This window comes from Macaca nemestrina, chromosome 2 (assembly GCF_043159975.1).
Source record: "Macaca nemestrina isolate mMacNem1 chromosome 2, mMacNem.hap1, whole genome shotgun sequence".
Classification (NCBI taxonomy): domain Eukaryota; kingdom Metazoa; phylum Chordata; class Mammalia; order Primates; family Cercopithecidae; genus Macaca; species Macaca nemestrina.
The window spans coordinates 80,259,346-80,274,541 of NC_092126.1; the positions used below are offsets into that span (position 1 = coordinate 80,259,346).

The 15,196-nt window shown below is 35.3% G+C and overlaps 1 protein-coding gene across 5 annotated transcripts in view; it reads right to left on the bottom strand.

Annotated features, from left to right (window-relative positions):
- Positions 1–472: 472 nt before the first annotated feature.
- The window catches only part of LOC105466130 (programmed cell death 10), a 49,327-nt gene continuing 34,603 nt past the window's right edge, over positions 473–15,196 (bottom strand). For all 5 annotated transcript variants that reach the window (XM_011715117.3, XM_071091206.1, XM_071091205.1 and 2 more), the window contains 5 exons: positions 11,534–11,651; positions 10,117–10,243; positions 4,247–4,325; positions 3,865–3,947; positions 473–956 (listed from right to left, as the gene is read on the bottom strand). In XM_011715117.3, coding sequence (XP_011713419.1) covers positions 875–956; positions 3,865–3,947; positions 4,247–4,325; positions 10,117–10,243; positions 11,534–11,651 — 489 coding nt within the window. In that variant the 3' untranslated portion in view covers positions 473–874. The remainder of the gene's footprint in view (positions 957–3,864; positions 3,948–4,246; positions 4,326–10,116; positions 10,244–11,533; positions 11,652–15,196) is intronic.

Below are 15,196 nucleotides of genomic sequence, written 5' to 3' on the forward strand. Positions count from 1 at the left end.
CAACCATTGATATAGCTTCAAATTACTATTAATTGTGGCTTTTTGGGGGGAAAAATGTGCAAAGCTTATGAGGGCCCAGTATACGAAAGGCTTAATTTTTAAGAGTCAAATCTACATTTGTAACAAGAGTTCAAAAAGTGGCATTATAGTGCAGAAACACTAGAAAATGCCATCTCTTACACGTAAGTCTTTTAAAACAGGTTGGAAATCATATAAAAATACTCAGTACCTTATAAGTAATAATTAACAAAAATATTTCCATTGACTACTCTGTGTCCAAAGTGATTAAGGACAAAAATAGAAATTCTTGTTTCTTTATTATTTGATAAACTGCTGATAAGCTCCCGTTAGAAGTTTTTTAGACATTACACCAAGTTGTCTTGGTCTTCTGATCATATATATATATACACACACATATATATATATATGTACACACACATATATATATGCATTTTTTTCAAGTAAAGAAATGTTTAACAGATGTAAACTATTTATTGAATATTTGCCACCAAATATTGTTAAATACATTATCTTGCAGCATATCGCTTTCAAGTTAAAATGTCAGAAACAAACACCAATATTTACAATTCTTTTAAGGAATGTTATATAATGACACATTAAGGCGTAAATTCTTTTGGCTTATAATTCTTAAAAGAATGATAATAGCAAAAGTGATGCAAAATCTTCAGTGTGAGATTATGATTAAGCTACATTTTACAAAAATATGGTGTAAGATGGCAATAATCCCATTCAACATCCTGGATTAGATCCCTTCAGGAGGGACTGATAATTTATACAGTCAAACTTTAAAATTTACAGATAAAGGCAGTTCAATACTGCCACTGAGAAGTACATCTCTTAACATATACAACTTTCAGGCCACAGTTTTGAAGGTCTGAAGTATTAAGTTGGTTTGATGAATTAGTCGGTTGGCACTTATGAACACATTTATTGCCCTGTTTAAAAAGAAAAGAATAAGCATTAATTTCATCCAAAAAATTCACCCTTTTAAGATTTATACTATTAAAAGTAGCAATGAAATCAATTTAAGAAAAAAAAAAAAGACAAGTTAGTATTGAGTATTAAAACTTTTATTTCAATTTAGGATTTAATAGTCTTGCATCATTTTAAACTATCTAGTAATTACTGCCCCCTGGTGGTTCTGACTGGCAATAAAATGTTGGAGGGCTGGTAATGATAGGTGGTGCCTCAACAACCCAGTTCATTTATAGGTGGAACAAGTTAACTGGCCAAAAGGAGGATTCAGATGTGGTCTCCAGCTGTGGTTTCATAGAAGTTAACAAGTAAAATCTAGCAAAGTATCATAATCTCAAAATCTGTAATTAATGGGCATAATTAATTAATGGGCATAATACTCAAGAAAAAGTTACTTCTAATCTGATTCATCCCACTTATCTCCTTAAAAAAGAGGTAGAAATTCTAAACGACAAACTACTACAAACTACTTTTACTATAAACATATTTTTACAACAAAATAATCATGCAGTTTCAAAATCTGGGAGCTGACAACATATAAAAATATATTCTTTAAAATTGGCTTTGAGCTCCATCCCATTCTCCTAATGGCTCATCTTCATGTGGCTGGAACACAGAGCTGACGCCCTAGTCCCATTGTGTGGCCTTAATAGTTTCCTAGTATCATATCTAGCATGTACCTGCATCCTAGACATTTCTCAAAAGAGAATGTCCAGGGACTGGACCCGGTGGCTCACACCTGTAATCCCACCACTTTGGGAGGCCAAGGTGGGTGGATCATGAGGTATCTCAGAGTTTGAGACCAGCCTGGCAAACATGGTGAAACCCTGTCTCTACTAAAAATACAAAAATTAGCCGGGCATAGTGGCATGTGTCTATAATCCCAGCTCCGGAGGCTGAGGCAGGAGAATTGCTTGAATCTGGGAGTCGGAAGTTGCAGTGAGGCCAGATCGTGCCACTGCACTCCAGTCTGGGCAACAGAGCAAGACTCTGTCTCAAAAAAAAAAAAAAAAAAAAAGAGAGAAGGGCCAGAAAGAAATGGATGCAAATTCATTTCTGCAAATCCATCCCCCTACTGAAAGATGGCCTAAAGATCAGGCTCTATCAATAATTTTCTGTTTTGAGGAAACAGGTATAAAACTCACAGCACATTACTGATACACAAATAACTGGAATTTTAAAAAGCTGCTGAATGGAGAGAAAGTATTAGCAAGGAGACTGAATCCATATGCAGAGCAAATAATTTCAATTAATTAATGAAAATTAGGCTTTAAATTAATGTCTACCTTTCATTGTGCTTATTCCGTAACAGTAATTTAAAATCAGAAACAATAATCCCATCATGTAAATTATTATTTTAATGTGTTTTTGGTTATTTGAGCTTAGCATAAATCAAGAAAAAAACAAGTTTATTTTCAAAACACAAATGCCAGCTTATTAAACTAAGCCATCAAGGAGCATTTCCCTTAGACAACCTGTGTACGGAACACCACCACAAAACAAATAATAAAATTTAGCTCAGTAATGTCTAATTTGTAATATAAATGTAAATACTTCAACCTGGGTGAACGGTTAAAAATGACTCTGAAAATTAACAGAATTCTATCTAATGTATTTTTATCATTTTAAATATTACTACAATAATACTGTAACGATGTGACATGAATATAGAGATCTTAAAACCTGTATAGTAGGATGGGATGATTGAGGTCTCTATTTAGATTACTTTTCTGACTTTAAGCACTGTTAAAAAATAATCTTGTTGAAAAAATTCTCACATTTGACATGAAGTGCAAAAAACTACCTATATGGCCAGACTTTGCATCAGCTTATACATTATACGTATGCATGTATGTATGTTAAAATATATAAAATCTCTTGGTTTTCTATAGTGCATTACAACCAATTATATGTAAATTAAAAACTAATGTATAATTTACATTTTAGTATATTTCCTATTTTATAGAATGATGCTGTGAAAGCCTCTTTCCAGGACAGTGGGTCAAAACCCTTACAGCCCTTTAAAAACATCTGGGGCACTTTTACAAAACATCTAAACCCTGGCTCCACTCCCAGCAACTGAATCAGAATCTCTGCAGGTGGGGCCTAGGCTATGGGAATTTTTTAAAAACTGTCCTCAAGTGACTCTATTGCACAGAAAGGATTGACAACATTGCTTTAACTTTAGTGCAGTAGTTCTCAATAGACCTGTAATGTCAGTATTATCTGAAAATTTCTAAGAAATGCAAATACCTGCTCCATCCTAGACCTGCGAAATCAGAAATTCTAGAAGTGGGACTCTCGAGCAATCTGCAATTTGAGCTGTAACACGTCCTCCAGATGACTCTGATGCTACTAATGTTTGAGAACCACTGTTTCAGGAGTGTATAAAGTAGGCCAATGAACTAAAATTGCTTTTACATTTTTAAATGGTAAAAAAAAAAAAAAAAAAAAAAAAAATCAAAAGAAGAATATATGACAGGTAAAAATTATTTCAAGATACTGAAATTTGAATCTTGTATAAAGTTTTAGTAAAAAACAGTCACACCCTCTTGTTTGTATATTGTCTATGGCTTGTTTCTGTACTACAACGGCAGAGATGAGGTAGATAACGGCCAACAGGCCCACCAAATCTAACATATTTACTATCTGGCTCTTTTCAGAAAGCATCTGATAACTCCTGCTGTAGAAAGGAGTTATAGCCAGATTAGCAACCACATTCATTTCCTATTGTTAGTGGAATGCCTTGAATATCAGTTGCCTGGAGTACTAATAAAGTAAAAGGGCTTAATTTATATGGTTTTCATACCATATAAAACCACATAATCTATTTAATTTTAAAAGTAAAGGATAAATTACAGTACTTACTTGCCATCTTTAAAATACGTTTTCAGAGTATCACTGAAACTTTTGGAGTACTTTACAAATTCTTTCTTTTGGTGTTCAAGTGCCTACAGCCACAAAATACAGTAAGAAAAAAAAAGTACTAAATAAGAGAAATAATCACAACAGCCAAAGGCAAGGACAGGAGATTACACAGGATATGGGATGCACTTTATATGAATATTACTAATAAGCAATTGTGGAATATTTACTTTTAAATAAAAAGGCATATTTAAATCCAAGAATAACTCAATGGTTAATGACACAAAACTATATCCAACAATCAATCCTATTTTCAAGTCAATAAAACAACTAGGCATAAACCAACATCTAGGGTGTCAGCTAGCAAGGCTTCTACTAAACGTACCCTGCGGTTCTGGTATTGATATTTCTTGAAGACGTTATTCACTGTATCAAGAAGTTCTTTTATTGCACTAGCTATATCCCTGTTGGGAAAAGAATAAAGAGTATCAGCTGCATTTGAAAGAAATTTGTGAGAGAAAACATCAGTTACATTTGAAAGAAATTAAGTACACTCTTAATCTAATCACAGTACACTCTTAATTATGGTAAGTGCACTCACTTCATGAATAGCCAGCCTTTTTGGCTAGCTGGTTGGAGTTGGGGTTTTAGCCTGTACCCCTCTGTAATCCTGATTCTCTTGCACTGCTGACCAAAGGTTGCCAACCAAAACCAACTTTCTCAAATCAATCACATTTCATTAAGCATTCCTTACTCAAATTTAGAAAAGGATAAACATTACCTATGTCTGTCTTTCCCCATTTTAAATTTTTTCTCTGCTCTAATGTAGCTAAATTCAAGCTACCACGTTCTCCACTTTTGTTATTTGAACAATGAACAATTTTATGATATTCTGCATGACATATAACTCAATTCTGTATTTAACAACGCTGTATGCTAAATACCTATTAGTTTTGATGTTTAACATAAAATATTTCCTCCTCAGAAAATACTCCTCTCCCCTGAGGAAATACTCCTCCTCCTTTACTCTTTTATAGACACTTTTAGCTTCTATCTAGCAACCAAATATCCTCCTCTTTCAAACACTTGCTGTCAGCCACTATTCCCTTTGGAAAATATAATATTTAAATTACTGGGGGAGACATCACCACAATATTCTTCCACTTTAACCTTTCTGGCAATCATCCTTTGACTATATATGCATCATCACCTCCCTCCCCTTTCAAAAGAAACAAAAGGAAGAAATCAATAATTCTCATTTGAGTGTTCTTCCTATCCACGCACCATTTTTTTCTGAATTTGTTTTATTTTTGCCTTTCTGTCTAGCCCCTTTTGATTTCCACATTTTAACCTCATAGCAATTTTTTTCTATCAAATTGAACTTTATGTAATTCTGCATTCTCAAACAGTCTCATTCTCTACGACAAACCTTTTTCAAAACCATTCTCTTAGCTGTTAGTCACAACAAAAACTTCAAATGCAATGCAACTGTGAAGAAATGAATAAGATAGAAATCTGCACCATCCTAAACATAACATTTTATTACTAATACTAATTATAAATGCCAGATTTCAGTTATTTCCTATCTAAAACATTTCAACATTCCTATTTCAAGGGGAAAAAATCCTCAGTGTCCAGGTTTCTGTGTGCATGTGGGTGTTTCCCAGCATGTTTTTCAGTAAATAAGCATGTAGAAATTTTAAGAATTAAAAGCATACAGAATTTTGATATTTTAAAAAAAGTATTTTAGAGTACTCCGAAGTAGTAATTACATTTTCATTAATTATTTCAATAATACTTTACTTATTACCTCTCTCAGGTCAAACACTGGTATTAGGCTGAAACACTGAAATATTACATATTCAAGTAGGACAATAAGTCTTACATAAATGCTATCTAATTTTTCTTTTTGCCTCTGGTTTAGTAATAGCAGTTTTTAATTAGATAACTATTCCTTTCATTTATGGCTTAAGCAAGTTGAATCTTTGTATACTGGTGTGATGGACATAAACCCACCATTGTTTAATAAAATGCTGTCATAGGACTATTCTGTGAGAAAAATTACAATTTCAATAAACAAAAAATGTCAAATCTCCAAATATGCAAGCTTCTCCAAATCCACAATGGAGTTACTTAAAATGGAATATAATGGAGCAAATTACATAGTGATCAGACAGAAGTTTATACAGTCTCACTTTGTAGTGTATTTCAATATTCCACTGAAGAGGAATAAAACGTGTTTCTAGGGCTAGTCATCAAGATGAACATAAGTTTGATATGCAACGACAATGCCTGGATTCTACAAGTCAAAAGAGTGGGTCTGAAAAATGCTGCCTCATGCACCTAGGGAGACAGAAAGACGAGAGGAGAAGGGAGGGTTTTGCTGGACGAAAAAGGACGGACATGCTGATAAATACTGGAAATCTCTACTTTAAAAGGGGGTGTGAGGAGGCGCAACTCCTCAGGTGACTGCTGATGAGGCAGGTTTGAAAACTTGCAGCTAAGGTTTAACGCCTTATTGGAACACAGCTCTCTGTCAGCCAAGGCTGTTTATTCCTAAGCCTGGCCTTCTGTTTGGACATGAGGCAAAAGACTGTTAAATGCCTACCAAATTGTAGAAAAAATGTTCTCTAGAAACAATCTGCAGAATGTATGTCAAATATTATGTTATCCATATGTACACAGAAAAGTATTTTCATTTATGGCACCAAGGTGTGCACATAAGGAAGCTAAATTATCTTAGTAATTACCAGAGAGTTTGTTTCCTATAAGAGAAAATACTGTCACAAAAAAACCACTACAGACAATTAACCAGATAAAGAACTGAGAAAAAACTTGAGGGTAAAATAAATATCACATAACTAATGAATGCGGCTTGGTGCAGATGAATTCTGTGATAAGAGGCAGATAGTATGAGCAGGAGGAACTTAGCACCAACCTAATAGTTAGGGCAGCTGTGCAAAACATACACTGAAAGACAAAGCCTTCAGATGAAACGTAAACAGACATCTTATCAAAAAACTGCATGGAAAAGTAGTTTCTAATCATGCCACCCAAATGTGCATGATATGTGTTTATGCAAATCCGCTAATGAAAGGGAATCCCTGTGCTTTGAGTTGAGTTTGGTTTAGACTGGAAAACTCTGAAAAAATCTATTCTGGACCCTTCATGAAAATCCTAACTTAAAACAAATAAACCTTACTGAATTTTCACCTAAGAATATGCAAATGTAGATTACAAACAGTAAATAAATGCCTGGCTTTTTTATTTTGGTCTGTTAAATTACGAGTCTCCACTAGTTTTCCATTAGTTCAGATGTACTGGATTTCAAATTAATTTTACAAAACATTTGCATAGCTCAAATGTACTCAGGCACACACATTCACTGATCAAAAGGCCTTTTTAAATCCCAGCACTTTGGGATGCCGAGATGGGCAGATCATGAGGTCAGGAGATCGAGACCATCCTGGCTAACACGGTGAAACCCCGTCTCTACTAAAAATACAAAATATTAGCCGAGCATGGTGGCGGGCACCTGTAGTCCCAGCTACTTGGGAGGCTGAAGTAGGAGAATGGTGTGAACCTAGCAGGTGGAGCTTGCAGTGAGCCAAGACAGCACCACTGCACTCCAGCCTGGGCGACACAGCAAGACTCGGTCTCGAAAAAACAAAAACAAAAACAAAAACCCAACAAACAAAAAAATCCTTAGGGTTTGTCCCTTGTGACACAGATTTTGGCTATTCAATTAAAAGCCTTTTTCACATTCCTGGTCCTTAACTATTGTCAAAGAGTAGGGTCATTCCTTGATAGCTGGGTGGCATACCTATCACACACCATTATTTTCTAGGGGACATATTCCTCTCTTTATGTGACTCAAAAGATAGTATCCAAACTAGCTAGGTATCCAAACAAGCTAAAATAGCATTTCTCAATGTGAACGACAAAGAATACTATTTTCAAAAGATGAATGTTTTCTTTTTCTTTCATAATTGAGATTTTATCTGTTGTGTTGAGGATCAGTACACAGACATTTCAACTTGTACACAATTCTGAACATACGTACTGCAAAATCTAAAAAGCCACGTATCCTTATTATTCTTTAAAGTTATTCCAGTGACTTTCCAGCTTACAACTGAGGCAAAATTTCCTTCAGAGGCTATCAAGTACCAGTACCTTCAAATGTTGATAAGCTGTCACATACATCCCACCAATTCACAATTTAATAGCATATACACTATATACTTTAATCTTTCACAGCACATTAACAAAATTATTAGAAAAACAGGACTACCATGACCAAAGATGTTACAGAGTGCACACAATTCTGAAAGGGAGAGCCAGGCTCAAGGAGTGGTTTGCCCAAGGAAATAATTCCACTAAAAAACAACAGGAAGAAGTAATTTAAGGTCAGGTGTGGTGGCTCTCTCCTGTAATCCCAACACTTTAGGAGGCCAAGGCAGGAGGATCACTTGAGCTTTGAAGCTAGAGACCAGCTAGGGAAATGTAGGGAGATGTGGTATCTATTAAATATCAAAAAAAAAAAAAAAAAAAAAAATTAGCCTAGTGTGGTGGTGTACACCAGTAGTCCTAGCTACTCAGGAGGCTGAGGTGGAAGGATTGCTTGAGCCCAGGAGGTTGAGGGTGCAGTAGGTTATGATCACGCCACTGCAGTTCAGCCTGGGTGACAGAGTGAGTAATTAAAAATGTTCAAGACATTAAACGCAGCACTGCAACTCCACTTTGCCATTTAGTATGCTTTGTATTATGGGATATAAAAACTAACCACCCATTTATGGAATGTTAAGCTGACACCCATAACAATCAAGGCTTCCCATAATTCAATATCCAACATTATTTTCTCATTGTACCAAAAAATAACCACAAATTACATTATTTCACCTCTTAAAAAAAAAAAAGCATTTACACCGAAAAAATGGGATGAGGTGGAATTTACTCCTTAAATGTTTCTAGAGTTACTAAAAAACTTGCATGTACAACATAGTTGATAAAAATATTCCTCTGGATTATGTAAGAAGAGAGACGGGGAACCACTGATAAGACATGGTATGCGATATTAATCAGACTGGGCTTCTTTCTCTCCTGCTTCAGAGGCTGGACTCTCTTCAGTTTTAGTTTTTCTGTTTTCCGTAGGTAAATATTCTTGGTTAGCCACTTTGGCCTGTTTTCACTTTGCTATTCTTTTCTTTTGTTTGCGCTTTTTTACCTGAAGATTTATCCTATCCTGCTACCCTTTGGGGATTCATTTCCACTACTGAAAGAGCAGGTTTAGCTGACAATCCTCTTGGGCATCCTGGAAGTGGGGAAGGCACATATCGGATGCATGTGGGCCAAGGCATACTGAGGGCCTTCATGAAGCTGGGCTGCCTGGCTGCTGCCACTCCTCCCACTGCCCAATCTCCAAAAGATGAATGTTACTATTTATTCCAATTGAGTCTCCTTAGGTTCTTCAAAGTTACCAAATATGTCAGAGCCTCTTCCAGAAAAAGACCTGTGCTAAATCTCTTCTTCCCAGTAATATCCACCTATGGTTTCACCAAAACCATGCACTGATAGTGACACTGCAAGTATTTCCAGCTTTGTTTTCTATTCACTGAGGCTGAAGAAAATTATCATACTCTCTAGTTTAAAGATACTTATGTAGGGATTATGTTTTCACCCAATCCCCTACCCTCTTACCCCTCACTGTACTCCAGGAGGGTGTCCCGGGTCTGAGAACTACTTCTCTAGGATGACCCTTCTGCCTGCTGCTCACCAGCCAGCCTCCTGGCCCCTGCATATTCTTGGTCTTATTTAACCTATATCCCCCAAAGGCAAGGATTTAGAGGCTACTGGGTCAGTCTTAGAAAATGCTACTCATGCCTAAGAGTACATTACTTACGTTAATGACTGCTGCCATTTCTGAAATAAAAACAATTTTGGTATCTCTTACTACCAATCTCTAGGATATATCCAGTTTCTCCATTTATCTGACATTTATATTTTCCCATCATTTATGTAGTTCAAACTACATTCCAGTTTACGCACATTTCATTATTGTTTTAAAATTAAACACTCTAAAAAATGTTGTACTCTGAAACCAAATGCCATAAAGTTAATAAAATGCAGTATTTAACAATTCGAGATTTTATTTCAAATTAGCATTTCAAGTTAATGTCATACCAAAATTAAAAAATGTAGATGAATAGTTCCTTGGAAGTACTCTTAAGAAAAGAAACAAAACAAAAAATTGCTTACTTGATTGTCTGCAGAAACCTCACTCTGTCATTGATCTCATCTGGGATCTTACTGAGAATTTGTTTAAGTGCTCGTGCCTTTTCGTTTAGGTCTTGGAATTCTGGCTCTGGTCGCTCAATCATATACTCTGAAAAAATAAATACATAATAAAAAACATCCTGCGACTCTGCCAAATTCACTTCTAAGAATTTCCAATGTTGGTCAAAGGCAGGTGGGGGAGGTGAAAGGCCAGATAAATAGGAAAGACAAGGTTGCAAAGTAGAATTCATTAACATTCAACTTAGTCCAGTAATAACAGCAGGGCTCCCTTCAAGTAAAGTATCAGAAAAAGAAAATACAAATATTTTCAATTTGGGATAAAAGGAAATCCCATGAAATCTTAAAAAAAAAAAAAGCAAACAAACAAACAAAAAAACAGATTGAAAAGGCAGGCTTTACATTTCCCAAGGAAACCTTAAATTAAATAATGAGTGTCATAACTAGCGCAAAGGTAATATCTACTTTCCAATTAGAAAGATTAAAAATTTTAAACCCCTATATTGAATATACATTGCTTCATTATATTAAAACCCCAAATAATCTAATAAAATCTTCTACATATTCTTGAAATCTCACTTAAAAACAAAAACATTAGCACAAATCCAACACACGGGCTGGGATCACAGAACAGCAGTTTTGGAAAGGAGGTTCAATCAGACTTTACCAGATTCATTGCAGACTTGGAAGCATTACAAATCTACCAATTCATCAATATATAATGGCCTAATGGGCCGCAAATGCTCAACTCTAAATAATGATAAGGGCTTTTTTATAATCATGGAATCAGTTAAAATACCTGCTTTTTGTTCTCCCTTAATAATTATGGGAAATCGTGTGTCCACATTTTTCTAAATTAGTGGGAAAACTTCTACTAAAGTAAAACCAATGTCTAAATAATTTGAAGTAAAAAAATAAGAAAAGCATGGTTATATTGTTCCCTTAAATCTGTGCTTAAAAAAAGATGCTGTACTAAAGTTAAAAAAACAAGCAAACAAAAACCTCATTACTTCCAAACTATTGTTTGCTTAAAGTCAACACATTCCAAATAGCTTTACTAAAAGGTTTTTAGTAAAACTGAAACTCATCAAACATAAAGGGGGGAAAAATTAAAAGAATGAGGTATAAACAAAGTTCAAGTAATTAAATCTCACAAATATAAAAAGCAAGAAAAACAATTTTTCTATTTTATCTAGATTAGCTTCTACTTCTACTTCTACTATTACCACCACCACCACCACCAGCATCATCATAAGTAAAGGCAGGCGGGGGGTGGGGGGGGAACAGTAGGGAAGGAAGTTCCTTTAGTCAAATAATAATGATTTAGAGGAAGTGCTATTCAACAATTGTATAATTTAAGCAAGGTTCTTCTTTCTGATACCTTCTACATCATCAGCTGCCATACGAAGAAGGGATTCCGTGAAGTTAACTTCTACACTTTTTTTCTCTAAAATTTTCATAATGATGTCTTGTGTGAGACCTGGATTTTCCTTTTCAGCCTATAATAAAGAGAAAACTAGTTTTGAAATACAGATAAGGAATCAACATTTTAAAGCCAAAGTTTAACTGTTTAGAATCTTTTGGGAACGTCTTACACTGATAAGTTTTAAGGGCAGAAATCTTTGTAAAGCAGGTGTCATGATGGCATTCACTAAGGCTTTGTTAGAGCTTGTGCACCCAACTCTTTATTATGACTAAGGTTCCATTTTCCATTTGAATAGAAAGAACTTAGTATTTTCTATACCTTCTTTACACTCTCTTGCAATTGAATTAATAAAGATATATGGATTAGATATGTTTTAGTAACCTATCAATTACTATTCTCATTACTTTAAATATCTTGAGAATTTTTTAAGCTTTTTTTTTTTTTTGAGACGGAGTCTCGCTCTGTCGTCCAGGCTGCAGTGCGGTGGCCGGATCTCAGCTCACTGCAAGCTCCGCCTCCCGGGTTTACACCATTCTCCCGCCTCAGCCACCCGAGTAGCTGGGACTACAGGCGCCCGCCACCTCGCCCGGCTAATTTTTTGTATTTTTTAGTAGAGATGGGGTTTCACCGTGTTAGCCAGGATGGTCTTGATCTCCTGACCTCGTGGTCCGCCCGTCTTGGCCTAATGCACTAATATTGCAATTCAAGGATCAAGCAATAACCCATCTGACTAGCATTTTGCATATTCTTTTCATTTATATTAAGAGAATGCCAGGAAAAATAAAAAAGGATTTACTTCAAAGGTTTTACTGAACCTATATAATAATATCTTAACTATTTTCCCACACAATGATTTTCATTTCCTAGTTTATTTTTGTAGCAAGAATATTTCCTTCACTGGTTTCCAGAACATCATTAAACTTTTACTACCTTTTGAGCTTGTTTCATTGAGTTTGCATTGGTTCTATGTTACTTAGACTTAGACTCCCCAGGACACTAAAATTTTGTAGCCATTTCAAGACTCTGCATAGAGTTCTCAGTTTACCAAAGCCAGAGTTAATTTTCAGATTTCAGTTTTTCCCAGTAAATTCTGTAATCACATTTGATGTTTGTTTCCTTTAGGAAGCCTGCCAATTTTAATCATTATGCTGATGAATTTCCTTTTTGCCCTAATATTAAACAACAAAATAGAAACACAATTTACGATCTTAATCAGAAGACAATCTTTTTGTTTCCTTATGTGTCAAGCACACTTAACCTCTGCCTCTTCAATTCCACTGATTATCACTGCAGATACAGTTTTCTTCTCTTCCTACTGCTCTTTCCATTATAACATCTTGCTTCTCATTAGATCTCAAGTATCAAAAACTGAAGGGTCGTGGGATGAAATGAGAAAAGACAATACAAGCATTTATCTCAATCTCAATCCTGGGATCATTTTAAATGCTGTCAAATACTATTCAGGAAAATCATTTTGATTTTGATAAATGATTAATAACAATAAACTGTGTCTGACTGAACCCTGTTTCTTTTATAGCCTATGATGACTTTTCCTTCCACGTATATTTCAAAAAGAATCTATTTTTTAGCCAGGCATGGTGGGGTGTGGCTGTGGTCCCAGCTACTTGGGAGGTTGAGCCCACGAGTTCGTGGCTCCAGCGAGCTATGATCATGCCACTGCACTCCAGCCTGTGATACAAAAATGACCTGGTCTTAAAAAAACAAACAAACAAAAAACAAAACAAACAAAAACTATGTTTTTTTTTTTTAAAAAGGAGTTTCCTTTACAAGATGTCCAAATATGGCTTAAGATGTGTTGTTATAGCATTAATGTGGTGAACTGCCACAAAATTACATCTAATGTAGCATTCGGTAACAATATTTTATCTTATCTAGCAATAAATCTACCTACATAATGAATTACCTTGGGGAGAGGAGGACCATTCTCTATGTGCTTGTAGAACGAAAAAAGAAAAGCATTATTTCTGATTAAGTTATAATGAAGTACTGAAAGGTTTAAATGCTGAAAGTCTGAGAATAAAGTTTTCAATACCAAGTTGCTCTGGAACCCCAAAATGCTAAAGCTAGATCATTACCAAAGTCTCGCAGAGGTCCCTAACTTTCTCAGTTTTCAGCAGCCTTAGTGCCAAAAGATATACCTCACAGTGCTGTTTATTAAATACTTAGCTCCAAACAACTTAATAAGTATAATGTCCTAACTACTTGGCCTTTAAAAAAATAATACACATGAATTGAAAAAAAACTTTTTACTTCGTTCTTAAATAACTACCATCACTTATTACTGGGATGTGTGTGCCTACTGGGCACTTCACAATTTCTCAAACACTGGTCTTAGATCGGACCTTGCCACTCTCATTTCCTCTTGCAGATGTATTTTTTTTCTGGTACTTCTGTTAGATCACAGCACAGGCCAAAAAACTCCAGCTTCTCAACAATCGAACACCAAGGAAAGCAGGGTAGGACAATCCAATATGCTGAACTGCAAACTATCTCAAGCTAGGAGTCCATACAATGTCAAACAGATGTTGAATACCACCGCACACCTTCAAAATTTTAAAATACTTCGTGGCACCCCTCTGAATTTGCTATGGGCCACCAGGTACCTCAGTACATAGTTTGGAAGGAGTAGTCTTAGTACCTCCTGGCTAAAAACCTGGTTAAGCTAATTCTTATTTTAAAAGCTTGAATTTACCAAATGCCTCTGATTGACAAAATGAGTAAATATGCTCTCATATCAGAGAGACAATCTATGCCTCTAGGTTTTCCCTCAGAATACAATATGAACCCTGTAGGGTGTCTAATCTTTGTAAAGAATCCAGCTGTAAGAAAAAAATAAACCATAGGGCAGTAACATACACTCTTTTGGATCAGTGATTCTCAACCTGGAAGATGGACAACCTATCGGAACCTCTCAGAGAGGATAAGGGGGAGAGGGAATCAAGTAGAATATAGCTGACCCTTGAAGAACTGGTTTTAACTGCTCAGGTCCACTTACATGCAGATACTTTTCAATAAATATACAGGAAAAAATTTTGGAGATCAGCAACAATTTGAAAAAACTTACAAACTGAGTAGCCTATAGTGAAAAAAATAATAAAAACATGTTATGAATGTATAAAATATAGGTATGTACTAGTCTATTTGAGTGTTTACTATCATAAAATAGACACAAATTATTAAAAAGTTAAAACTTATCAAAACTCATATGCAAACCCAGACTATATGGTGTTATTTGCAGTTAAAAGAAATATAAATATACAGACAAAATATTAAATCATAACTGCACAAAATTAACTGTAGTACATATGTATATGTAGTAATTTAGAAGCTACCTCCTGTTGCTATTGCAGTGAGTTCAAGTATTAGTAAGTATATGATTAAAACGCTGTGTGACTCTAATCTTCTCCACGTGAACAGGTGATCTCTTCAGCAAACTGCACATCCCAGTACAAAGTAATACCTCCCAGGCCTCACAAATTTTTTTCATCGTGTTTGCTGCAATACTCTAAACATGGAATAATACCATGGGACCCAACAAAGTGCCAGTAGTGATGCTGGAAGTGTGCTCAAGAAACAAAGTCACAACATTACAAGAAG